This window comes from Musca autumnalis, unplaced genomic scaffold, assembly GCF_047663935.1.
Source record: "Musca autumnalis isolate F117 unplaced genomic scaffold, ASM4766393v1 scaffold_1, whole genome shotgun sequence".
Taxonomy (NCBI): Eukaryota; Metazoa; Arthropoda; class Insecta; order Diptera; family Muscidae; genus Musca; species Musca autumnalis.
In genome coordinates this window covers 324,238,939-324,266,018 of record NW_027411644.1, presented here as the reverse complement: position 1 = coordinate 324,266,018, position 27,080 = coordinate 324,238,939, and the positions used below count along the sequence as shown (strand labels likewise).

The 27,080-nt window shown below is 37.2% G+C and overlaps 1 protein-coding gene across 1 annotated transcript; it reads right to left on the bottom strand.

Moving 5' to 3' along the window:
• Positions 1 to 3,604: 3,604 nt before the first annotated feature.
• LOC141390104 (uncharacterized) lies at positions 3,605 to 26,000 on the bottom strand. Its single transcript, XM_073962672.1, has 4 exons — positions 25,411 to 26,000; positions 5,263 to 5,793; positions 3,946 to 5,184; positions 3,605 to 3,875 (listed from the first exon to the last, which is right to left on the bottom strand). The coding sequence occupies exons 1-4, from the start codon at positions 25,414 to 25,416 to the stop codon at positions 3,660 to 3,662; spliced, it is 1,992 nt and encodes a 663-aa protein (XP_073818773.1). The 5' UTR covers positions 25,417 to 26,000; the 3' UTR covers positions 3,605 to 3,659.
• Between the last annotated feature and the right edge of the window lie 1,080 nt (positions 26,001 to 27,080).

The window sequence follows — 27,080 nt, the reverse complement described above, 5'->3', positions numbered from 1 at the left end:
AAAGAGGATAGGACTTCAGTCGTTACGTTGGCTGACTCGAAGAGGCGCGAAAGTTATTTTAATCGAAAATTTGTCTTGCACCTCATGAGTGGCAGGGCGAACTACGTAGATCTAATTCTGCCGATAGATTTACAATGACCAATGTTGCAAATCCCATTAGGAACACTTTTTCTTGCAAAGGGTTGAGTCTTGACGGAACCTCAATGGGCATACGTTGAAATTTGGACTGTATTCGATCATAAAAAATTTAGATTTAAAGAAAATTTTGTTCGCGTTAGCCAAGATTTTTTCCTGTCCATAGGAGAAAGTTTTAAATTCCCGGACGAATGCCTGCTATATATGAAAAAATTTCGATTTGAAGTAAACTTATGTCAAAGCCAAGGTTTTTTTTTAACTTTCGGAGAAGTATGAATTTATTACCTATGAAAAATATATTGATGTGATCAGCAAATATATATTCGTGTGTCTTAAAAAGTTCATATCGATCCGAATCCAGTTCAAACATTCAACATACCCCTCCATGTTAATGCTGAAACAACTGAATGATCCGGGAGTTCAGTAGTTCGCTATCCACCCACATAATGTCCGATATCTGATATCCAGGTAAGGATGCCAGCAAAGGTCAATAGTACAGACCGATTTCGCAATTCTCAGTACCTGGGTTCCGTAAGCAGCACAGCACTACAACAGCGCTGTACGCTATTGCCACAAATATTTGTCTAGGACTCAACCAGTACAAACCGTACGATAGGACAGTGTTGGAGCTCGACTTCTCGAAAGCCATTCATACTGTCAAGCAATCCACGGTGTTTGAGGACATCGGTAAATTTTGGAACTATGGATATTCAATCGTACGTGGAATTCAGGGCCAAAACCTAACCTCTACCTTTTCGGTATTCCACCCCGACAGATGGCATTGGTATCGTTACGACAAACCAGAAAAGTTTTGGCTCATCTACAGGATGTTTTAACCCTCTAAATTCCTATAGGACTAGGAGTGATGACACCATACAAAATATCTTCCCATCGAGGTAGCCACATTCCTAGACCTGGAGATGGAGCCAAAGTCAATTTAAGCTGTTAGAACAACAATATATTAATTGGCTTGTAGTTGCATATATGCGCCTTGTCATGCCACCATTATGGTACTCTCGTACAAGACCGTACCGGACCGGTATAATTAGTATGCACTCTGGCACACTTAGTACAAACTCTATAAAGCTCTATAATGCAGTATCGTACTATATTCAACATATCATTTTGGGAAAAATAGAATATATATGACGAAAATCTCTGCTTATCCCTCTGAAGGTGTTCCTCGTAAATTGTATTATGGTATGATTAGAGGATGGCGCACCAGACGAACCCATCTGGATGTCCGAGAATTAGCATATGTTATCCTTTCTTCCTAATGTGTCTGAATAGTGGATATTGTATATTGTGATTTGGATGACCTGGCAGATGAAAACTCCAGAAATTACTGTTGGATGAGTAGCAGGTTATGTTTTAAGGTTAATCGATTCGCCAATAGGTACCCGTTAGACTAATTGTATGAACAAAAATTGTATTAGTGATTTTCGCTTTCCTAAAGTCGCATATTCAGGAACTTCTATTTCTAAGACGAAACTAACAGGGTCATACCCCATTGGACATTTGGATTCTCGAAGATTTTCGGTTTGGAATGCTTCGGACAATTTTCCAGAATTGCTGGGTTAAACAATCGGCTGTGTTAGTTTCTATTGGTTTATTATGACATGTTTATAAACGTGTAACATATTATAAACTTAGTCTATTTACAAAGATTCTCCATTCATTTCTATCATTTGCTATATATTTTAATTGATCGATTGATAAGTTGGTTTCTGTTGTTAGTGTTCTTCTCCATGTTGTTTTCGGCCTGCCTCTATTGCGTCGTCCTTGGGGATTCCAATGGAGAGCTGAGTGGGAAATATCAGTTTCGCTTTTTCTAAGAGTGTGGCCGAGCCAGCCATATTTCCTTTGAGTGATTGCAGATTTTATTTCCTGTTGATTTGTTATATTCCAGAGACGTTCGTTAGATATAGTTTGTGGCCACCATATTTTTAATATGTTGCGAAGACATCTGTTTATAAATACTTGAAGTTTGTTGGTTAATGTGGTATTGGTAAGCCATGTCTCGGATCCATACAGTAGCGTAGATTTCACGCAAGAATTGAAGATATTGATTTTTGTTTTTATATTTAATGTCTCAGATGACCAAATGTTTTTCAGCGACGCAAACGTTCCTTGGGCTTTTCTAATACGGTTATCAACGTCCTCCGTGGTACCTCCTTTTGTTGATAAAATGCTACCAAGATATTCAAAACGGTCCACATTCTGTATTGCTTCTCCATATATCATAAACGGGTTGTTACTATTGGCATTTATCCTCATAGTTCTTGTTTTGCCGCAGTTTATTTTCAGACCAACTTTTAATGATTTCTCTGACAGGTTGAGTAATTTGTTTTGCATATCTGAGTATGTTGTTGTAAGTAAAACGGCATCGTCTGCATACTCCAGATCCCCAAGTTTGTCGAACAAATTCCAATTTAGACCAGATGGTGTTGAGTCTAGATTTTCAAACACTGCGTCAAGAACTGTGACGAATAATAGCGGTGATAATGTGCAGCCTTGTCGCACTCCGCTGGTTGTAAAAAACGCTTCGCTGAGGAGTCCTTCGTGCAACACTCTGGAAGTCGTATCAATATAGCTATTTTCTATAAGTGTCACTAGTTTCTTGGGTATTCCTTTTGATAGAAGTGAGCTCCATATGTATTTTCTGTTTAGGGCATCGAACGCTTTTTCATAGTCCACAAATGCTAGATATAAACTTGCGTTATACTCTACGGATTGTTCAATGATGATTCTTGTTGTGCATATGTGGTCGATGCATGAATTCCTTGCTCGGAAACCAGCTTGGTTTTTTCGCAACAATTTTTCTAATGGTTCGGCTATTCTATTTAAAATTATTTTGTTGAAAATTTGTAGTGTTGATGGCAGTAAGGATATGCCTCTCCAGTTGCCACATTTTGTTCTGTTACCCTTTTTAGGAAGTTTCACTATAATTGATTCTTTCCAGTCTTGTGGGATAGTTTCCTCCTCCCATATCTGTTTGAATAACGGGTGTAGTTTTTTTTTCTATTGGTTTAGCCATGGAAAATATTGTTTCTACTTTACAAAAAAATGGCGATCTTCTAGTCTCGTTTGAGATTTTATGATTTCCGGATAACTGCTCCTTTAATCCAATTTAATCCTGAGGCGGATGAACACTAAGTTGGCGACTTGATAACTCTTTTGACATTTTTCTACTGAATAATAAATCGAGGAATTTTTTATTGGAGTCAAATAGATCGTTCCCATGACAAACGGGAAAGAAGACCTAAGGATTGTCAACAGCGAAAGGTGTATGCATCGCAATACCTGTTGATTTTTTCATCCATTTGTTTGTTAAAAACATTCGAAAATTAATTAAACTAATTTTTTTTTAATAAATTAATAAATAAATAATTCTTTCTTTTATTATAAATAAATAAAAAAAACTTAAAAATTAAATTCGAAAATATCGTTAAAAATTTGGTTTAAAAATTTCAAGTCTGTTTAGTTTCTCTATTGTGCCAACGAAACAAACCGAAAAGAACTATCTATTGATTCTCATTTGAACTCAAATAGTGTTGTGATTCTTGTTCTTCTTGCTGTTGTTGTTCATCCATTTGTTGTTGCAGTTGCTCTTCTGAAGATGTTGATACTTCAAAAAGATCATCATCATGGGTTTGGGCCTCTTCGCTAGCTTCACTTGCATTGTCAACATATTCAATGGAGCTTTTGCTGATGTCGTCGGAACGTTTTTGCAAACGGGCCTATAGAGAGTAAAACCAAGAACATATTTAAATATCATAATGAGTGAAGGGTCCTGCGAAGATGACTTACCTCTTCATCAGGGACAAAGATGCGCAAAGGTGTATCGGCTCCCAATTGTTGTTTAACCAGGCGCTGGTGCTCTTCAAAGGCTGTGGCGGCAGGGTCCAATTGTTGCTGTTGTAAGGGTTGGGCAGTGTGTTGGTAAAATGGATGTTGCTGTTGTTGTAATTGTTGGAAATGTTGTAATTGTTGTTGCTGTTGTTGTTCTAATTGATGCTGCTGGAATTGCTGTTGCTGCTGTAACTGCTGTTGTTGTTCTAATTGATGCTGCTGGAATTGTTGTTGTTGCTGTTGAAATTGTTGTTGTTGCTGTAATTCCTCGTATTGTTGTCTTTGAGCCTCAGCCTGTTCCTCTTCAGCATAGGCTTGCAACAATTGCGTGGAATCTTGATGAGCATTGCCATAATAATTTGACACAACAAATCCAGATTCGGTAGTCGAGGTAATGGCCGAGGGTGGTCCAGCAACATTTGGCAAACGGAAAGGTGCTGTTTCAAGCGATTGGTGTTCTTCATCGAGAGCAGGAGCTGCAATCAGGGCGGCAAAATGTGGTGCAACATCTAAGACAGCTTGGCTACCGCTGTGCAAATCTTTGGCAGCTTGTAAAATCTGTCCATTACTGGCAACTTCTTGTGTCAAGTCAGCATTTACATATCCAGCCTCTACCACAGGTGCAGCTTCAACGGGTTTAAACAATTGCTGTTGATGTTGGGTGTAGAGATTATTCGATTGCGTAACCAAATAAGTGGGATTATAAATGGGTATGGAAGCGGGTTGAACGGCAGCAACATTAGCGGCTATCAGGGGCTGAGTGAATTGTATGGGGTAGATTTCGGGAACAATCTGTTTGGAAGCCTGAGCACCTACAATCTGAACCAAAGGTTGGGCCACTGGCAATTGATTACTTTGAATATCAGCAGGCAATGGTTTGCCATTGCTTGGCGTATTAAAAGGTTCAACGGCAGGGCGGATTTGTGGAGCTGGCAATGAGGGATCTGGATCGGGGGCATAGAGTTTCTGAGATCCAGAGAAAGTGTCCACAATAGTTTGATCGTTTGTGTTTTCCTCTACGACCTGATAGTTGTTCTGTTTCTGATGATAAACTTGTGGTTTGGGCGATGAAGATACGGGTGGCAAATAGGTTTCTTCGGAATGTAAATGGTTATCTTGCAATGATAGATTTGGAGCGGGAATTGTGTGAATGGGGTCAAAGTGATCGGCAATGAAGTTTGTGTGGTGGTGTTCCAACTGAAAGGAGAAATAAAAGAAATAATAAAATTTGTATATTTTTTAAGGTAGCGCCTAAAAGAATCCTACTAAACTTACCGGCAAATGTTGAATTTCTGAGCTAGCAAAGGAAATTGGCTTTTCATATTTGAAGGGTACATCATAACTTATGGCTGGCTTGTGAATATTCAATGGCTTAAGTTTAGCACCTGTTAACTTCAGCTTCAAAGGTTTACGCATTAAATTGGGATTCTTCAGATAAATTGGTGACGACAATTTTATGGGTCTGGGGTGTGCTCTGTGATGATGATGTGAACTGGCAGCAGCATTGATGTGATGATGAATGTGAGCATGTGGTGCATGAGTGTGGGCGGCGTGATGACTGTGTAATTGATGAGCATGGGTATGATGTGCCAACTTGGGGCGACCCTTCAGCACCAGTTGACTAGGTTCATCACTGCGAATCTGTACAACCAATGTTTTCTGTTTAGAGCCAGGTGATCGGGCAAATGACGTTTGCTTGGCACTTTTAAGCGGTAGACTATAGAAGTACGGGGATTTTTTGGACAGTGGTGGTTCACCCAAAGCAAATGCCAGCAGGGCAAAGAACAGCAGTGTTAAGTAGAAAGGCTGTAAAGGAAGCAAAAGATTAACTACTGGTGAGTGTTTTTGTAAATTATTTAATATCATGCAGCTGAAAAGATAACAAAATATAGTTCTTGATAAACTGTACGGATATATTAAAATTGGTGGAATACTAGAATACGATACAGTCCTCCATCTGTCCGTCTATTGTAATCAAAAATAGAGGATTTGAGGATTTTAGCTACACGTTTTATTTTGACATTTGAGTTTCTTAGGGGTCACAACACTCCACCAAAAACTGTCAATATAGGTCCATGTTTAGGTATAGCACCCTTTTACCGTTCGATTTTCGATATTTTGAGGGTTTCAGCTACATTTTCTGACTGAACTACCCGTAACTTGACATTTGAGACTCCCCGCAGTCACGAAATTCCTCCACTAAAATTTTTCAACATAGACCCATGTTTAGGTATAGCCCCCATGTAACTGTCCCAGCGAAAAGTTTGCCTCCAAAGAGTGATTTGGATTTGGAAGTGCATCAAATTATGCATTTTCACTCATGATTTTTACAAGGGAGTGACCCCGGAAAGAGGCACTCCATTGCACCGCATTTTAACTGACCCTTTGGCATTGCATTTTGTTTGTTTATTCATTCCATTCTTTAATACTAAAGCCTCCAAGGCCAAAAAATAGTATTAACAATATATCCTTATACTCAATATCACTAAATAATCCACAATGTTACTTTATATAATTGGCTCCCCAGCCATAATTACCAAGAAGAGAAAAAACAAGTAAAAAAGTATCAGTCGGCTTTGCCGACAGAGATATACCCTCAGCCTGTGCAAATTGAAACACTTTTTTCACAAAAAACTTATGTGTTTAGGGGGGTTTCAAAATTTTGGTCGTATGAACCGACAAAAATGTTGATTAGGATTAAAGTTCATAAATTTTGCGGAAAAGGTACTTAATAGAATGGACCGACATAGACCATGGGGGTGCCATAGGGGGTTTTTACAACCTTCAGGCTGTTTTCTCACGAAGTATGGACTTGTCCCTGAAACATTTTTTACCACCGTAATTGAGGCAGCGAATGTAAGTTGCTTCAAAGTGATTCAATAGCAGGTCTTAAAGTGAACTTATCCAAAATTTTGTGTGGGAGGTACGGGATGGAGTGGACAAATATAGTCCATATTCGAACCTGATCTATATCTGGTAGATATTATGAGAATGTGTAAAGTATGGACCAAATCGGTCACTCTCATCAAGAGTTATCGTGTGCACAATTTTTTCGAATATTTTTGAACTTTTGTGGGGTAGGTACCTGAAGGAGTGGACCGATATGGCTTATCTACGAACTTAAACTAAGTTTGGAAACAATATTACGAAGGCCAAATTTTGGCCGGAATCGGCATATCCGTTCGAGAATTATCTTGCGCTTCCACCCATAAACATGGTGTCATAGGGTTTGTTTTTCAACTTTCAGGCTATTTTTTCAGGAAGTATGGACTTGCCCCTGAGGAAACTTGTACCTTCGTATAGGGGACAGTGAATACAAGATGTTACAACAAAAACCAAGGCGATTCGAGAGCAGGTCCTAAACTGAACTTTTCCCAACATTTTGTGTGGGAGGTACTCGAAGGGTTTACCGATTGAGTCCATATTGGAACCTCATCTAAGTCTGGTAGAAATTTCATAATGTGCAAAGTATGGACCAAATCGGTTACTCCCTTCAAGAGTTATCGTACGCGCAAATTTTCCGAACATTTTCGAACTTTTGTGGGGGAGGTACCGGAAGGAGTGGACCGATATAATCCATCTTTGAACTTGAACTATGTTTGGACAAAATATTACGAAAGCCAAATTTTGGACCGCATCGGAAGATCCGTTCGAGAGTTATCTTGCGCTCCAACCACTGCACACGGTGTCATAGGGTTTTTTGTAACTTTCAGGCTATTTTCTCAGGAAGTATGGACTTGCCCCTAATGAAACTTACAGCGTCGTATAGAGGACAGCGAATACAACTTGCGTTAACAAAAATCAAAGAGATTCGAGACCAGGTCCTAAACCGAACTTTTCCGAAATTTTGTGTGGGAGGTACCCGAAGGAGTAGACCGATTGAGTCCATATTGAAACCTCATCTACGTTTGCTAGAAATTACACGATGTGCAAAGTACGGACTAAATCGGTTATTCCCTACAAGAGTTATCGTGCGCACAAGTTTTGCGACAATTTTTGAACATTTGAGGGGGAGGTACCTGAAGGAGTGGACCTATATGGCCCATCTTCGAACTTAAATCAAATCTGGACAAAATATTTCGATACCCAAAATTTGAACCGAATCGATTGATCCGTTCGAGAGTTATCGTGCGCACCAGCCAGCCAGACAGACAGACAGACGGACAGACAGACCCTCAGCCTGTGCAAATTGAAACACTTTTTAGGGGGTTTCAAAATTTTGGTTGTATAAACCGACAAAAAATGTTGATTAGGATTAAAGTTCAAAAATTTTGCGGAAAAGGTACTTAAAGGAATGGACCGACATAGATCATGGGGGTGACATAGGGGGTTTTTACACCATTCGGGCTGTTTTCTGAAGAAGTATGGACTTGCCCCTGAAACAACTTTTACCATCGCAATTAAGGCAGCGAATGTAAGTTGCTTCAACAAAAATCAAAGTGATGCAATAGCAGGTCTTAAAGTGAACTTATCCAAAATTTTGTGTGGGAGGTACGGGATGGATTGGACAAATATAGTCCATATTCGAACCTGATCTATATCTGGTAGATATTATGAGAATGTGTAAAGTATGGATCAAATCGGTCACTCCCATCAAGAGTTATAGTGCGAAAATTTTTTCCGAACATTTTTGAACTTTTGTGGGGGAGGTACCTGAAGGAGTGGACCGGTAGGGCTTATTTTCAAACTTAAACTTAGTTTGCACAAAATATTACGAAGGTCACATTTTGGTCGGAATCGGCATATCCGTTCGAGAGTTATCTTGCGCTCCAACCACTACACACGGTGTCATAGGGCTTTTTTGTACCTTTCTCAGGAAGTATGGACTTGCCCCTGAGGAAGCTTGTACCTTCGTATAGGGGACAGTGAATACAAGATGTTACAACAAAACCCAAGGCGATTCGAGAGCAGGTCCTAAACTTTTCCGAAATTTTGTGTGGGAGGTACTCGAAGGAGTTTACCGATTGAGTCCATATTGGAACCTTATATAATTCTGGTAGAAATTTCATAATGTGCAAAGTATGGACCAAATCGGCTGCTCCCTTCAAGAGTTATCGTACGCACAAATTTTCCGAACATTTTCGAACTTTTGTGGGTGAGGTACCGGAAGGAGTGGACCGATATAATCCATCTTTGAATTTGAACTAAGTTTGGACAAAATATTACGAAAGCCAAATTTTGGACCGAATCGGCAGATCCGTTCGAGAGTTATCTTGCGTTCTAACCACTACACACGGTGTCATAGGGTTTTTGTGACTTTCAGGCTATTTTCTCAGGAAGTATGTACTTGCCCCTAATAAAACTTACAGCGTCGTATAGAGGAGAGCGAACATAACTTGCGTAAACAAAAATCAGAGCGATTCGAGACCAGGTCCTAAACTGAACTTTTCCGAAATTTTGTGTGGGAGGTACCCGTAGGAGTAGACCGATTGAGTCCATATTGGAACCTCATCTAAGTTTGGTAGAAATTACACGATGTGCAAAGTATGGACCAAATCGGTTATTCCCTTCGAGAGTTATCGTGCGCATAAATTTTCCGAACATTTTCGAACTTTTGTGGGGGAGGTACCTGAAGGAGTGGACCTATATGGCCCATCTTCGAACTTAAATCGAATCTGGACAAAATATTTCGATACCCAAAATTTGAACCAAATCGATTAATCCGTTCGAGAGTTATCGTGCGCACCAGCCTGCCAGACAGACAGACAGACAGACAGACAGACGGACGGACATTGCTAGATCTACTCAAAATTGTCTGAAACGGATATCGTACAAACATACTTGGGGTCTAAATCCATTATTTCGATGAGGCACATTTTTGGTCGTATCAAAGTGTAAATACCCTCTTTAGCCTAAAGGCTGAGGGTATAAAAAGGAAAAAAACTTTCACATTTAATTTGCATAGCAAACATCATCTGCTAAATGGGTTTGATATTGTCTTCCCATCACCAGTTAAGATTTCGACATGTACTCCAACAGCACTCCATTGGGAAATTTTCTTCTCGTGAGTTACCGGAAAAATTTTCGCAAATTAAATATTATTTAGTTTGTATTAACAAATGTTTGGAAATGTTAACACGATTATCTCTTTCTGTAAATGTATTCCGCTGCCTGTAGAGATGTACAAACTGATTTATGTACATGTAGGGATCTCTAACAACTGCTAACAAAATGTAGTAAACGGAGTGCCTTTTTCACGACTCCGTTTGCACTGCATCCGGATGCTGTGAAATTGTGAGGAATTGGAGTGCCTTTTTCACGACTCCGTTGAACTGCCTCCGGATGTTGTTAAAATGTGACAAATGGATGTGATTCTTTGGATTGCATCCAAATGCGGTTAAAATGTGAGGAATGGAGTGCCTTTTTAACGACTCCGTTTGAACTGCATAAAACATGCCGTGAAAGAACTAGTCTACATTGCACTACTTCCAATTTATTTTGCTGGGGTATCTTCGGATTTTCGGTATTTTGAGGAATTTACCTACAATTTTCAACCAAACTACCTGTAATTTGAACGCTATCTCCCGATGTTCGGTATTTTGAGGATTTTAGCTAAAATTTTTAACCGAACTAGGTGTGATTTGACATTTGAGGTTCTTAGGGATCACAACACTCCACCAAAACCTGTCAATATAGGTCCATGTTCAGGTATAGCCCCGGTACTTCCGGATTTGCGGTATTTTGAGGATTTTACCTACAATTTGTAACCAAACTAGCTGTAAACTCTTCCACCAAAAAATTTCGATTATTGGTATTTTGAGGGTTTTTGATTTGAGATTCCATGTAGTCACGAAACTTCTCCACCCAAATTGGCGACAGGTAATTTGAGTATTTTAGTTACATTTGTTGACCGACCGAACTACCTGTAATTTTACATTTGGGTTTCCAAATGGTTACAAAACTTCTCCAAACCATTTTCAACATAGCTCTACGTTTTGCGTACGATAACTCTCGAACGAAGCAACCGATCGGGTCTAAAATTTGGCATTCGTTATATATTTTCCAAACTTAGTTTAGTTCGAAGATGGGCCATATCGCTCCACTACTCTCGGTATCTTCGCCAGGAAAGTTCAAAAATGTTTACTAAAATGGTGCGCACGATAACTCTCGAAGGGAGTAACCGAATTGGTCATAATCTTGCATATGGTAATATAACTTTCCGACATAGATCAGGTTCGAATATGGACTATATCGGTCGAATCCATCGGGTACCTCCCACACAAAATTTGAGAAAACTACAGAAGTAAATCTCGAAGGGAGAAGTCGATTTGGCCGAAACGTTGTACATCATGTTATTTGTTACAGACTCGGATAATGTCCGAATATTGACTACATCGATCCACTCTTTTGGGTACCTCCCACACAAAGTTTGGAAAGAGTGCACTTTAAGGACTCGTCTGGAATAGTTTTAAATTTTTAACAACATGTTGGCCCAAAAACTCAAAAAATCCCTATGGACGTCAGAAGTATTGTGGTTACTTCTTGTTTAGGTCCGAGGCTGAGGCTATATCTATGCCGGCACAGCTGACTGATACTTTCTTACTTGTTATTTGTATATAACAGTTAGTCCATAATTAAATAAGGCAATTTTCCTTCCGGCAATTGTCAGTTTGTCGGTGAGAGAGGGTGTTGAGAGGAAAAGTGTTACTATAGGCCGCCAGGAAAATTGTCTAATATAAATATGGTCTTATAATTTACCTAAACTGAGAGCTCTTTGACATTTTTGAAATGAAAGTACGGTAATTATAGGTAAATTCATGGCAAATTGTTGTTGTAGCAGCATAAAAACATACGTAGAAGCGTAGGTTTGATGCTGGGTTTTCATCCGCTGGTCGAAACACTATGGTTTCGAAACACTATGGTTTCGTTTAATATGCCTTGGGTAAATTATAATAACCCTGCGTTTACACATGGCAGGACAGTTGAGTTTTTGACAATCTACAAGTAGATTGTCAAAAACCAAAAACTTGCGGTAGGCGTCCAGACAACTGCAAAAACAGTAAAATTATGAATGAAAGTAATCGATTTCTTTTTATTTTCCTTTCACATATTTTGTTTTTGTTCATGTTCTTTTGTTTTCAATACATTTCAATTATTATCTCACACATTTTTACAAAAAAATTTAAAAAAATTTTTAACCCTACTGTCTGTGCGACCCGGCTAGCATTTGGAAGATTGTTTTTTCAAAAATCACATTGCGGAGTCTTTTTAGAGTCCTTTTGGTGATCAAAAACTGATTAAGTCGCTTGTATGCTCAGAAAGGGACTCGAAAGTGACTCCCTGTAATGATTAAAAAGAGTTCAATTTAAAATACAACCACAAATGTGTGGCAATCATAAATAAATCATTGAGGCGTTAAAAATGTGACTATTTTTTTCCTTATTTATTGTCAGATTTTGATCATCGGAATATTGAAAAATGCTTAATCAAAAAAGGGACATGCAGGTGTTTGAAAAGTGATTATAATTATGTACCTTCTGATCATATTTTGAACAGATAGGTGATTAAAAACTGCTTGTTTTGTTTTATTTGTCGAAGCATTATGGTTTGGTTGTAAATAATTCTCATATACACTTTCTCCAAAACTTTGATATAAATGTAACGTATAATATTAAAAGTACAGACAACATAACACATGTTCAGGTTTTGCGAAGGGAAATGAAGAATCAGTATACTAACCACAGAGCAACATAAAGGATAATTAAAAGTCATAACAAAGCAGAGAGGACAACAAAACAAAGGAAAGAAACAAAAAACAAAGAAGAATAAAAAGAAAATTCTTTTAATTTTCGTCTAATAAAGAGACTCATAAATAACTCTTTAAAGACTCATAAACGATTATAAACATGACTCAAAAAAGAGTCCTAAATTAATCAACAAATCACGAGTAAATTATTAAAATACGACTCGAAAAAGACTTTATATACCATCAGAAAATGGGCAAAAATGACTCGAAACTAATGCAGAGGAAGACTCATTTGTGATTTGCTTAGAAGAGTCGGCTGAGGTTACGTTTTTCTCCCGAAAAAGGAGTCCTTTATGATCAGAAAATGAGCTCATATTCCGGCTTTTTAATCGTGCAGTCGGATCAAAAAAGACTCGAATTTGATTAAAAATTTCAAAAAATGCTGGCTGGGGATGGACATCTTGGAGACAAACGACAAATGTATGTATGTGTTAGTAAATCAGAGTTGTATTTGGAGACAAAATGTCTGGTGTAAAAGCCTAGTTACGTGAAAGGTAGTTTTATAATTGGCATATTGGGAAAACATTGTTCTTTATAGGTATATTTCTTGATATAGCTCCATATAACGGCGATGAAACATAATTTGAATGAATTCAATTATTAAAGAGCTTTCAAATTCGCTTCCTTGTGTTGTGACAGGGATGGTAAAATTCCCTAAAATCTGGTTAGTTTAATACCTGTTCTTAGTAGAGAGAGAGCCTTCGTACAAAACATCTTTAAAAATGGTAAAGTTTTAGTAAAGAGTACGTAGGGTCATACATTAGAAGGTTTCAGTTTTTCATATGGGAAGGGTATACAAATTCCGACCTGGCCGAACTTGGCGCCATGTTTTTCAGTTATAACTCTATTGTAGAGCTTCTATAACAACAAATGGCCTATATCACAGCTTGACTTCTATAATTGAAACATTAATTTTTAATATTTGCGAATTTAAGCTTAAACGTTGTGATAAAACAATAAAAAAGTCGTTATGAAGATCATAATTTTTTCATCTTCTTCTACACTTTTCTACATAGTCCGCGTGTGTTGGCTATACGATTTGTAACGATTATCTACTTTCTAAAACAATAAGAAATACAATAAACAACATTTTTTGGATAACAACTATAACAACAAAAACGCAACAAAACCAATAGTAAAAAAAGTACTACTCTGCAATTAAATCAATAAATTTCTTAATTATAAATAGCCACAACACTCTTAAGACCATAACCGCCCGCCGACTCTAAACGAACATTTCAAACAAAAGTGTGTCTGTGGTTCGTGCCGATAGATATGGAAGTGATACCAGTGAATTGAAACCATAGATGGACGACACATAAAATCACGTAGCATTGGACGTTGCCGTTGTCAGTGACAGGTAGTGGTGGTTAGTTAGCCACAGCAATTCATGGTGGAGTTTAGTTTAGTACTATTGCTATGTACTATGATTGCCAAGCCGTCTGTCCATGTGTCTATTTAATGTATTTTATTCATTGTCAAGTGTACGCTGCTACTTTATATTGAAATTTTCATATGACAGTACACAACAAACGCAAGCGTATTATAATATAGTTGCTAAGTTGTCGATTAACTGGGCTGCTTGGTTGCAAAATGCAACAAACGCTTTTACTTTATGAAAATACCAATCAAACTGCAGCCATACCTTCTAAGCCATTTCTATGCCGCCATATTGGATATTGAAAACGAAAGCTTTGACTTCCTTCGGAAGTTGTTTTGTGGATTTAGGGTTTGTTTGAGAACGTGACTGCTGTTAGCCATGGATGGCCCTTTTTCGTGGAATGTCACAATTGGTGAAATTTGACTGCCACCAAATATGTAGGTGTTTATACATAAGTACATATTTTGCATATTAATAAAGGCCACAATGTTACGTTACATACATAATTATCATAATTTATATGCAATATTTACAAATCAATAGTTATTATATAAAATGGAATGGTTTTCTATTCGTGAAAAAAAATAATCGAATGAAGTAACGGAAAAATTGATTTTAAAATGTTGTCACTTTCAATTTAGTATACTTTAGCCATTTAGTATACTTACATTGACAAAAAATATTACATTGGGTATTAAGAAAGGTAGTTGTTTAGTAAAATAATCCGCATAGCATGAAAGTGCAATTGTTGACGTACCAGCGCATGTTTGGCCTTCCAAAAGTCATATAATAAGTAATTTTTTGTCATTGGTCTATTGATTAAACAAATAACATCCAGGGGCTCAATTCTGTTTCTATGAAAAAGTGAAATGAAAAATTGTATAAAGGAAAAAAACTGTCAAATTAAAAACTTATAAATTTTCATAGAAAAAGAATATAGCCGCAGAACAAATTTGTACAAAATATTTAGTAAACGAAGATAACATTTTTATTTTCAACAAATATTTATTTGACAAACTGTATCTATTTAAAGACAATTGTTTTCATTATTCTTCGACATGCATCAGCAGCTTAACTAACTCTACCAAAGATGATATTAACTGGTGCACATAAAAATATCTGGCATGAAAAACAAATAATGTTTATATCAACATAAATGCATGGCCATTTCTTAACCACGTATGTACATATTTATTTTTTGATTATTTTATGAATACGAATAGATATCGAACTTGTTTTCATGCAACAACTGTGAACAAGTGTCACTTGAAAGAAAAAAGTAGCATTCAATTTGTTTTAGCTCTGGTACAGAATGAACCACTTTTATTGCAATACAGACTTGGAAAGTGTTTCAAATGATGCGATATGTATTTGATTTCATTTTCACAATTGTTGATATTTATATTTCTAGTATTTCTTTTTTTAATTTCTAGTAGCGAGAATAGAAATATTAAAGATAACGTTGACATCATTAAAAAAGTGCCAAGAACTTGCGACGTATAAGTGTAACAACACTATATAGTAATGCACAGTGGCGGCGCCCAATGACAAAAATCAAAAAATTTATGTCATCATTTTACGAATTTAAAGATACAAGTCGCTTTAGAACTTTCCAATTTTTTTCGAAACTCAACACGGTGCTCTTGATTCAAATTTAAATGGAAGGTGCTTTCACCTGGCAAGTTTTTGCGGATTCTGAAACTACAATGTTCATAGATGAGAAGAATCAAAAAACTAAAAAAATCGTCGGAGCGCTTTTTCAATAAATCGCGATTCAAGTTGACATTTTTAAGGTTTGTTTAGGTTTTCACAATTTTGCTTAGAAGCCACAAGCCCTATCAAAATGAGACTGAATGAAATGTTGTAGCTATGGAAATTCTCTACAAGATTGACCTTTACTGTATTTTCGTAGGTTTTACCATTTTTGAGATATTGAAGTTCAAATTGGGACAATGCACTGACTGTATCGCCCCCTTATAAAACAATGTCATGAAGGGTGCGCCTTAACTAACTTTTAATGAAAACCGCTTACACAGGGGAAGTTTTTGTGAATTCTGAAACAGCAATGTTCATAGGTGAGAAAAATACAAAAACAAGAAAAAATCGCTGTAGGGTTTTTTAAATAAATCGCGGTCAAAATTCACATTTTTAGGTGTTTTGTAGGTTTTCACGATTTTCCTTGGAAACCGCAAGTCCAATCGAAATGGAGCTAAAGAAAATGTTGTAGCTGTGAAAATTCTTTACAGGATTGACGTTTATGATTTGTTCTCAGGCTGTACCATTTTTTAGATAAAGAAGCTCAGTTTACATTTTTAGGTTTTTTTGTTAGGGTTTCGCGATTTTGCATGAATACGACAAGTCTTATCGACCTGAGGAAATCTTATCTTATACAAGACTGGCTTATGTAATTTTTCCTAGGTTGGGAAATTGCAGTCATGACATTGTTTTATAAGGAGACGATAAAGAATTGAATTGAATTTGAATTGTCCCAATTTCAACTTCTATATCTCAAAAGTTGTAAAACCTACGAAAATATCATTAAGGTCAATCTTGTAGAGAATTTTGATAGCTACAACATTTTCTTCATTCCCATTTTGATAGGACTTGCGATTTCCAAGCAAAATCGCAAAAACCTTAACAACCTCTAAAAATGTCAACTTTAATCGCGGTTTATTTAAAAAGCGCTCCGGCGATTTTTTTAGTTTTTTGATTTTTCTCATCTATGAACATTGTAGTTTCAGAATCCGCAAAAACTTCTCAGGTGTAAGCACCTTCAATTTAAATTTGATTCAAGAGCACCGTGTCAAGCCTTCGAAAAAGCCTTATAAACATGACTAATTTTGAAGAAAGGATTTATTTAGAAATGAGAAAAAAGCGAATTTCTGAAACAAAGGACTATTATTCACGACTTAAGTTAAACGGAATGATTACTACATTTTCAATGCTGCGTTTTTATACTTATCAGAATTCATCTAAATTGTAAGGGTTGCCAAACATGTTGGTAATATAAATAATATCAAAATGGAATTGTTTAAAATCTATCTGTATTAAATAATTCCATTTACTTAAAGTTTTAGTTTCTCTCCAAGCATATACAAGGTGGCGCAAAAGTAATCTTCCGAAGTTTTTTGGCTGTAATTAAAAAAAAGAAACACTTTGATTTGTCTTGTGGTTTATTTTTATTTTGTCCTTTAATTTTTCTTACATCAAGTCGAGAATATGATATCAGATAAATGGCCGCCGCCACAGTTTATTGTCATTTGAGCCCTTTTTACGGCATTTTACACCACTTTGGCCAAATCTTCCGGCGATAGGTCCTAACATTCTTGGCGGATATTGTCTTTAAGAGTTGAAAGAGTCTGAGGCTTGTTGACATAAACCCGCGACTTCAAAAAGCCCCACAAAAAGAAGTCATCACTCATGATTATTTTTGATGAAAAATCATCTTCCTCTTGGTGGTGATTAATGATGGATTTATCGCATGTTAGACGCGATTGGCGGTCAGCGTTTAACCGCTGATGCACCGTCTGGAATTTGTACGGAAACATTTTCAAATATCGTACCAAAATTCGCTGTAAAGACCGTCAACTGATACCCATTTGCGTGGCACGTCGCCGTGACATCGCCGTGACATCCTCGGCTACAGCAGCAATATTCTCTGCAGAACGGATACTCCGGGGTCTGCCATGCCTGGCAGCATCTCGTGTTGTGCCAGTCTCTTCGAAGCGAGCGGCTAAATTTCTGCGACGAAATTCACGTTGTGCCAAAGTCACCGACCGATTATTGGTCAAATAAATAGTCACCAATATTCCGCGTTCTGGAGCAGTGTAGCGTAACATTGTTTATCAACGTGTATTTCGCATGTGTTTACTACACAAATGTCAAAACAGAACTGACATTAGGGGCCAATCGCAAAAATTATAGCATTTTCTGATAGGAAGATTACTTTTGCGCCACCTTGTACAACAATTGCCAATATAATGCCTTCAGTATAATGTTTTTGTGATATTATCATGATAACTTGGAGCCGCACTGAAAACTCGTAAAAGAAAACAAGTGAGAAAAGGCTATAGTCGGTACGGGGCCGACTATGTGATACCCTACACCACTACCTCTGTGAATAATCTTTTCACTCGAAAACATTTCGTTTATGGAGATACGAAAGTTTTCACCTATCTGGCTTTTATACCAAATGACTTAAGGCGAACTGAACCAAAATAATTAATATTTAATTTTATATTTGACTACTGTCGACTCACCAACATCAATAGGCTTCTATCTCTGTGAGAAAATTTCGTGATGATTGCAGAAAAAGTGGAAAAAGGGATGCATTAACGACTATTGCGATATCTCTATTGTTTGACTACCTACGCCAACCTACTTTGCATAATTTCAAATATGGGATTTTCTGCTTTCTTAGTCAGGCTTGGCTTTTAGAAGGTCCCCAACCAAAGGTGTGATATCCGTCATTACTATTAAAATCGCAAAAATGAGAAGTTGGGTTTTATTAGCGACTATTGCGATATCTTCGTTGTTTGACCACCTACGACAACCTACGTTACATAGTTGTAAAGGTGATATTTTCTACTTTCATTGCCAGGTTTTGCTGTTTGTAGATCCCTTATAGACGCTGAGATATTGCTTTGGAATAAAATGTTGACTTTTTCTCCAAATAAAGTTTTTGCTCATTCCGACCATCATCAAAATCAATAGGCTTCTTCCTCTGTGAGACCCTCATAAACCCTCGAAATTTCGTGACGATCCGATCAAAATTGCGCCCAGTAGCGTGATTTCCAAAAAAATGGAAAAATGGGATGTATTATCGAATATTGCGATATCTCCGTTACTTGGTCACCTACGCCGACCTATTTTGCATCATTGTAAAGATGGGATCTTCTACTTTCATAGTAAGACTTTGCTTTTGGAAAGTATCCAACCAAAGCTGTGATATTCGTCATTATAACTAAAATCGAAAAAATGAAAATTTGGGTTTAATTTGCGACTATTGTGATATCTTCGTTGTTTGATCACCCACGAGAACCTACTTTACATCATTAGAAAGGTGATATTTTCTACTTTCATTGTCAGGTTTTGCTTTTTGTATACCGCTTATAGAAGCTGAGATATTCGCTTTGGAAAAAAACGTTGTCTTTTTATCCAAATAAGTTTTTTGCCCATTCCGAACCCTAAATATTATTCGACCCTCACCAAAATCAATAGGCTTCTTCCTCTTTGAGATCCCCATTAACTCTCAAAATTTCGTGACGATCCGATCAAAATTGCGGCCTGTAGCGTGATTTCCAAAAAATGGAAAAATGGGATGAATTACCGACTATTGTGATATCTCCGCTATTTGGTCACCTACGCCGACCTAGTTTGCATCATTGTAAAGGTGGAATCTTCTACTTTCATAGTCAGGCTTTGCTTTTGGAAAGTCCCCAGCCAAAGCTGTTCTATTCGTCAGTATAACTAAAATCGCAAGCATGAAAATTTGGGGTTTATTTGCGACTATTGTGATATCTTCGTTATTTGATCACCTACAAGAACCTACTTTACATCATTAGAAGGGTGATATTTTCTACTTTCATTGTCAGGTTTTGCTTTTGGTATACCCCATATGGAAGCTGAGATATTCGCTTTGGAAAAAAACGTTGTCTTTTTATCCACATAAGTTTTTTGCCGATTCCGACCCCTAAATATTATCCGACCATCACCAAAATCAATAGGCTTCTTCCCCTCCGGGACCCCCATCAACACCCAAAATTTCGTGACGATCCGATCAAAATTGCGACCTGTAGCGTGATTACAAGGTTTAGATGGACAGACGGACAGACGGACAGACGGACGGACGGACGGACTGACGGACGGACACACATAGCCAGATCGACTCAGCTCGTCGAGACATTCATTTTGATATATATAAGTATGGGTCTACGACCATTATTTCGATGCGTTACAAACTTTTTGGCCAAAACCAACTTATAATACCCTCCCCACATAGTGGTGTAGGGTATAAATACCAAGTTTTGGGGCATTCAATTTAATAAATATTTTTTTTTCTTGGACACCCTAATGTTGGACCACGATAAAATTTTGAGATTTTCCCGCACTGAGAACCAAAAACACATTACAGTTAATTCTGCATAAAAAGTTGATTAAATATTATAAAGTACCGATAAATGGATGGTTGGTTACCCTTTATGGAGGCTGTGGTCAAAAGTGGACCGACATCACATTTCTTTATAAGGTGGTGTTCTGAACTCTGAGTTCATTTTTAAAACCTATTCGGTTTAAATATTTGGTTAACATCTGCCGAAATAAATCGAGATATAAGTCATATAGGGAGTATACCCAACCAAGGACCAATACTGAAAATTTTGCGCGGGGAGGTTTACCAATATTTTTGTTAGGGTGTTACTGTGCAATGGTACCACTACTTTGTCAAATACCGAAGCAAAAAGTCTAATCTTTCAAATTTAACTTTCGAAACCATCCATAATGCGTTGACATTATTAATGTAAGTGTTATGTTTTCCGATGGTTAAGTCACCATTTCTCCGGGAGTACAATCTGAAATTACTCTCTCTCACTCACTCTCTAAAGGCAGATATTTGAAACATTGGCAACAACGTATAGTGCAATCCGTCGTTCGTCCTTAATTATATTGCTCCCGTGTTGCAACGGGTTGGGTCTAAATGACCAGTGTGGATCACCTCCATGAGAAGACCAATATGATGTCAGCTAATATAATGCTAAACTGATCAGACATTTCCTGGTGACATCCGAAAGGACTTCAGGTGCTTTGGCGAAGGTATCCTAGACGTCAACCAATTTTTGATAGCGCACTCTACTAAACCATTGTATCAAGAAAAACCATAAACGAGGCGGTCTCCGAAGCCATAGTCCTAAATAATCATTCTCCGGCAATTTCGGACCGGAAGTAGAAACTTTCCCGGATAACATGTTCCGTTCTAACACGTTCTCGGTTTGGTCAATTCCTTCGGAGAACGTATTGTACCTGATGCCCTGAAACCTCAATTTCGTCGATTCGAAAAACAATAGGTAGGGTTGATATCCATCATCACTTACGACAGACATCCTAACGTAACAACAAGCAAAAGTAGACCAATCAACTACTTAGCTGGAATAAAAACGATTAATGGGTACTTTATACGATATTTTATTTTACATATGTGCTGTCACTTTGCATATATAAAAAGTGACAACCCATATGTAAAAAACATATCGTGTAAAGTACCGGTAACGAAACTAACACATGATCGTCATCTACAGATCTATGTTATATAATATGCTAAAGAAATAACAGATAGAAGACAACAGACACGAAAGAGACGCTGAGAATAAATTCGCGCTAGAAAAAAATCGCCTATTGATAAAAAATAAATAAATAAAACTACGGTGTGAGGCTCCCTCCAACTAAACATATTTGTCGATGGTGTCCTTATTCCGAACACTAACGGCGCCAAAGTATTAAGTATAACGTTCGATAGTACGTGTAAGTCGTCAGCGAAAGCCACAGCTGTTTGCGATAAGATAAGAAGTAGGAGCAACGTCCTCAAGGCACTGGCCAGCAGCACTTGGGATGCTGACAAGAAATTATGTTAACTTATTACAAAGCAATAAGCCGGTCTATGGTAAGCTATGCGGCGCCAACATGGTATGCGCAAATGTTAACGCCACGCAGTGAAAGAACATTCAAACCTGTCAAAAAGCCGCCCAGAGGACTGCCACAGATTACTTCCTCATGACACCAGTGGACCATCGTCATGAGGAGACGAAGGTTGTACCGATGCATCAACACAACATGATGTTGTTGATGCAGTACCTGTTTTGATGTTATGGCAGTGTGCATCCCTGTCACAATTTAGTGGACAGGCTTCCTCCACCCAGCCACGTCAGGGGAGATCTTGATCTAGAAATCCAAAGTTACAAACGATAGCATTCGTAAGCAGCAGTGTGAATGCCGTACTTGGAGACCACCCCCATGCATCGCAGCAGAAGAACGCCAGCTGCCAAGGCAAACATGAGTGGTTTTAGCCCACTTAAGATCCGAACGATACAGCCGCCTCAATGCATATTGGGCCCGAATTGATGCCAACTGATACCCAATACATACCCGGCATGTGAATTGGGAGCACACGACATGCTGCATTTAGCTACCCAGCTAAGTATACTCACCGGTCTCCTGATTCTTTATGGACACAGCCAGTTCAATTTGCAGAATTTTTGAGTCTGGATACAGAGGAATCAGAACCAAATAACTGAAATAATACATAAGTTGCTACAACAACAACGATGTGGTCGCACCCTAATGTTGACAATGCACCCAAATATTTAGGGATCATTGTCCTTGAATCATGTGGGATTGGTAAATTTTCTATCTAGACCCTCCCATTAACAAATTGGGAACATTTGGTTGGTGAAATAAACAATTGAGATACCAGGAAAAATATATACCTGAGGGTAAAAGTTAGTCGGCGATAAGATCGAGCGTCTATTTTCCACGTTAGAAGCGGCTCAAACAGCATTTTATTACAGAAGAGCGGTTCAATTTTCTTTTGCTTTCCTGGTAGCTTATTTTGCGGTCCAAATCCAGAATCGGTCGAGTCAGGATAAACGATTGACAATCTAGATGACGACTTTTGAAATGGAAACTAGAACACGATTTAGAACATGGAATATTCCACAATCCACAACATCTCTCAACTTCTCACAACTGGAGCATATCATTGTATAATAGTGAGCGCTCTAATTCGGATACAGAATATTGACGGATGGTAGACGGACGGATAGAGATATTTTCATAGTTATTTTTTTGTTGGACAGATAACATAATTAGCTTTCAGATGATGAATTCGCTCTATTAGTTGCAGAGGAATACAAGGTCAATGTTAACAAATTTAATTTTTTTATAAATTTTCTCGTTTAGAGTTAAGCTTGATAATCGAAATGTTTTTTGCAAGTGAAAAAGGAAAGCCAAGGACTCGAACCCACAAAGTCACCAAATTATGTGATCTGGTTTCTAGAGTTGGGCCATCTAGTTCCTAGTTCCTTGTACTAGTTCCAAAACGTATGAGTAACATCATGAAATATAACGTGTGCTGTTAAGTATACGCAGTTCGTGCAAAGAAAAAAAGTGGGCCATTGGAACTGCGAAGTGAACGAGATAGTTCCATATAGTTCCTTTGGCACAACTCTACTGGTTTCGCTGTTAGTTGAGCAGCTCTTCAGACATATCGACTGTGGAATGACTTCTCTGTCCTAGAACTTTTGGTTTTTCAAATGCAAATGTGTTTTTATACAATAACGGATATTTGGCCGTTGAATTGTATTTTTCTTCATGACAAACGCTTTTTTGTGCTGCCTTTGAAGTTATGAGTGTGGCTTTGAACGCTAAGACGCCGTGTCAACATTTTTTCATATGTTTTCACGGATTTTTTTCATATTTTGCATCAAAATATGAGTGTTTTTGAGTTTTCCATATGTTCTAACTATTTACACTAGGTCAAGCACCAATAAATAAAATATAAAAATACAAACATTGAATTTGAAATAAAATAATTGGAAATTCAATAGTTAATGCGATTTAAAATCAACGTCTCATCCACTTGTCCATTGTTCAGAAATATATTTATTAAATAATATACTTTAAATCGTTGGAATTTGTGTATTAGTTTTGACCAAATTTTATTATTTTTACTGAATAAAAACCCATCCGTCACAGGAATTCACCTAAAATGTCATGGGTCTATCTCCATCTTCTCTTGATTTATCTTTCGTTTAACTATGTCAATACCGGTTAGGGTGTCCAAAAAAACCGGTTTTTTCCAAACAAAACGGTTTTCGGTTAACCGAAATTTTTAATTTTTTCAAAAACCGGTTTTCGGTTTTCAAAAATTTTCAAAACCGGTTAACCGGTTTAAACCGGTTTTGTTAAATAGGTACAAATTTGCTCATAATTGATATATGTATATTTGATTAAAAATGTGCGGCAAGGGGTAAATTAAGTATAATGACTTCGGTATTACGAGTATATAATACTTATCTCATAATATCCTTGTTATTTGAAAATAAACCTCGAAGTGGGGACAGCAAAATTAAGACAGAAATTCTGCCCTAAAGGCCTGCGTACATAAGCTGCTCTGCCTGATTGCCTTGCTTCCATGCTTCATTTTTGACATAATAAGAATAAAAGAATAAAGAAGGCCGAGGAAATTTCGAACTGGGTTGCCCTTTTCTTTTTTATTCTTTTATCAGAAGTAAGCAAGGTAAGCAGGCAAGGCAGCTTATGTACGCAGGCCTTAAGGATAGTAAAAGCCCTTACAAATATAAAATTTTGTACTAAAAGAATTAAGTTTACATTTTATTAAGTTCGGATTCTTCGTCTTTCTTTGCCAACCTCAAATTATCGTGAAATGTCTGAAAATTCGGCGGTCATTGAATAATAACTAAGTTGGACCAACCACTCGTTTTAAATTGTAGCTACTATAACTCTAGTTTCTAGTTCACTGTATTAGTTCCAAAATGTATGAGTAACTTCATACAAACTAACGTGCGATATCACGTATACGCAAATGGTGGGTACCATTGGAACTGCGTAGTGAACTAAATTGGCACAACTCTACATTTGACACAAAATATTTTTAAGATTTTAAGATATCTGACATTTAAATCTTTGCCGTACCTGGTATTAGTTAAGTTTAGCTTACATTTAAGAATACAATTGAAATGAAATATTTAAAATATTACTACTTTTTTAAAACCGGTTAACCGACACAAATAACCGGATTTTTCAGTTAACCGAAAATGACGTTTTTGGCGAAAACCGGTTTCGGTTTTGTAACCCAAAACTGGTATAGAGCTGGTACATTTTCCATTCGAAATTGACATTTATTTATTTGTAATTTGAAATTATTCTCTTTGATTTCTCTCTAATTCCGCAAACATATTTATGATTGTCAATTATTTCAGGATATCCGTAATAAGATACGCCGTTAGATCGAAATTTCTTGTTTTTCTTTCCACTTGAATTCAAATTAAACGTAAAACATTCCTCAAACATACTTGTTTGTTTTATTTAGCCCCAAAATGAGGGCGCCAAATAAGTAGAATTCAAAGAAACTTGTTGTCGTCATTCACTGACATGTCTGTCTAGTTGGTTAGTGAAATCTTGGCAAATGTTTATTGTCGTATTAGTTTTCCAATTTCAAAATAAGAAAATTTTCAATTTCATTTCGTTTTTATTTTCACTTTACTTTCTTTGCACACAAACTTACCTTCATTTTGCGGCAGCTAAGAATCCTTTATAGATTTTGATATGAGTAGCAGCAGTAGCAAACAACTAATCACTTGAAAGTTGTAGTTGTAGAGTTCAGTTTTTTTCCAATTGGACAATAGACAGAAGGATACTTTGAGTGAAAATGAAATGAAAACAAAGTTGCTAGGCGATGTGTTGTGCACGATTGTTGATAGACGGGACAGCGACAGACAACAATCTAATCCAACAACACATAAATAAAGATTAAAATTGCTATCAAATAAATAATCACATCAATCAACTTCATGACACCCGATGTGAAGATGTTAAACACTTTGGAATTAAATTAAATATTTTTTTCTTATTTCGTTTAGTTTTGGGGGTTTTTCTGTTTAGTTTTTTTTTTTTAATCCGTAATCCCGCAATTTTTGTAACGGTTACTTTTGTGGTTATTTTGATGTATTTCCCGGGATACACCGTCACCGTCAGTTCAATTAGAAATTTCAAAGGCAACTGAATGATGTGTGGACGACAGAATGTAATAAAACCTCGAATGCGAAACTCTGCTGCAAACCGGCTCCTCTACCGAAACAAAAACATGACATTGCATGGAAACTCTTCGACTATTGTGGCACACACACGCACTCTCTCTCTCGTTGGAAATATGCGCATGTGCGGCTTTGCTAGACAAAACATGTGATTGGACAAGAAGAGGAGGAGAAGGGACAGGGGATGTTGTATACCATACGTGGTATACTGCGAATGAAAGTGCTGGTCAAGCATGGATTTTCGAATGACTCGGTTCGCTTCTTTTTGTGGCATGTAAACGTGCCTCATGAACAACAATAATGGGCTGGAATAGAAACCGTCAAGTTGACTTTACAATAGTAAATATAAATATTTGGAGGAAAAAACAAAACACACAACAAATCAAATGTTTTGATTTCGTTTTCAATTAAACTTGGACAACCCCTTGGCTTTGTTTGGCTTACTGGTAACATTGCTGGCTGTTTACTGTTGTTGTTGTTGCTGCCTCGCGTAAGAAAATTGCAAATTGTTCATGTGATAGTGGCCTATAATTGGCCACACAAAATAAAAAGAAATTGTTTACAATTATTACTTGTGTTTGTTAACTCGAGTGCTTCTTATTGTCGGACCCCGGCGCCTATGTTTGTCTGCTTGTGGTAATAAATGTTAGCCCACAGTGCCGGTAAATAACATAATTTACAAAATGTTCATAATTGCCTGCGAACAAAATTTACTTAGAAGTCTACGTCAAAACGTTTGTTCTCGAAGACATGTCTTAGATAGGCTTCCAGGCAACTTGGTCTTTGTAGCAAAAACCATGATGACCATCCTCAAGGTGAGACTTTTATCTCATATCTGTACAACCTGTAGAAATTGATAGCTGAAACACATTAAACCTGTCAAAATATACTTGCGTATGACAAAAATTATTCAAATATATGTATGTATGTATATCTCTAGGAGAACTCAAAGCTACCATTCTTGAGATACTGAGACTCTAAGAGTGACATTATATAACAGAACTGTTTCTTCGCCTACTTTCCATCTACATCATCTACAACCTTTGGGTTAAGGATGGTATACACACCTTGATACGATCAAAAATGTGCCAAATCGAAATAATGGTTTTAGGAAACGATTTGGTTCAAGCGTACCATTTCT

Bases quoted from the DNA above. Each gene is read 5' to 3' on its own strand.
- LOC141390104 (XM_073962672.1), bottom strand. The intron at 5,185-5,262 runs GTAAGTTTAGTA...TTCTCCTTTCAG, and splicing joins CAGAAATTCAACATTTGCCG to TTGGAACACCACCACACAAA. The intron at 3,876-3,945 runs GTAAGTCATCTT...TACTCTCTATAG, and splicing joins TCTTTGTCCCTGATGAAGAG to GCCCGTTTGCAAAAACGTTC.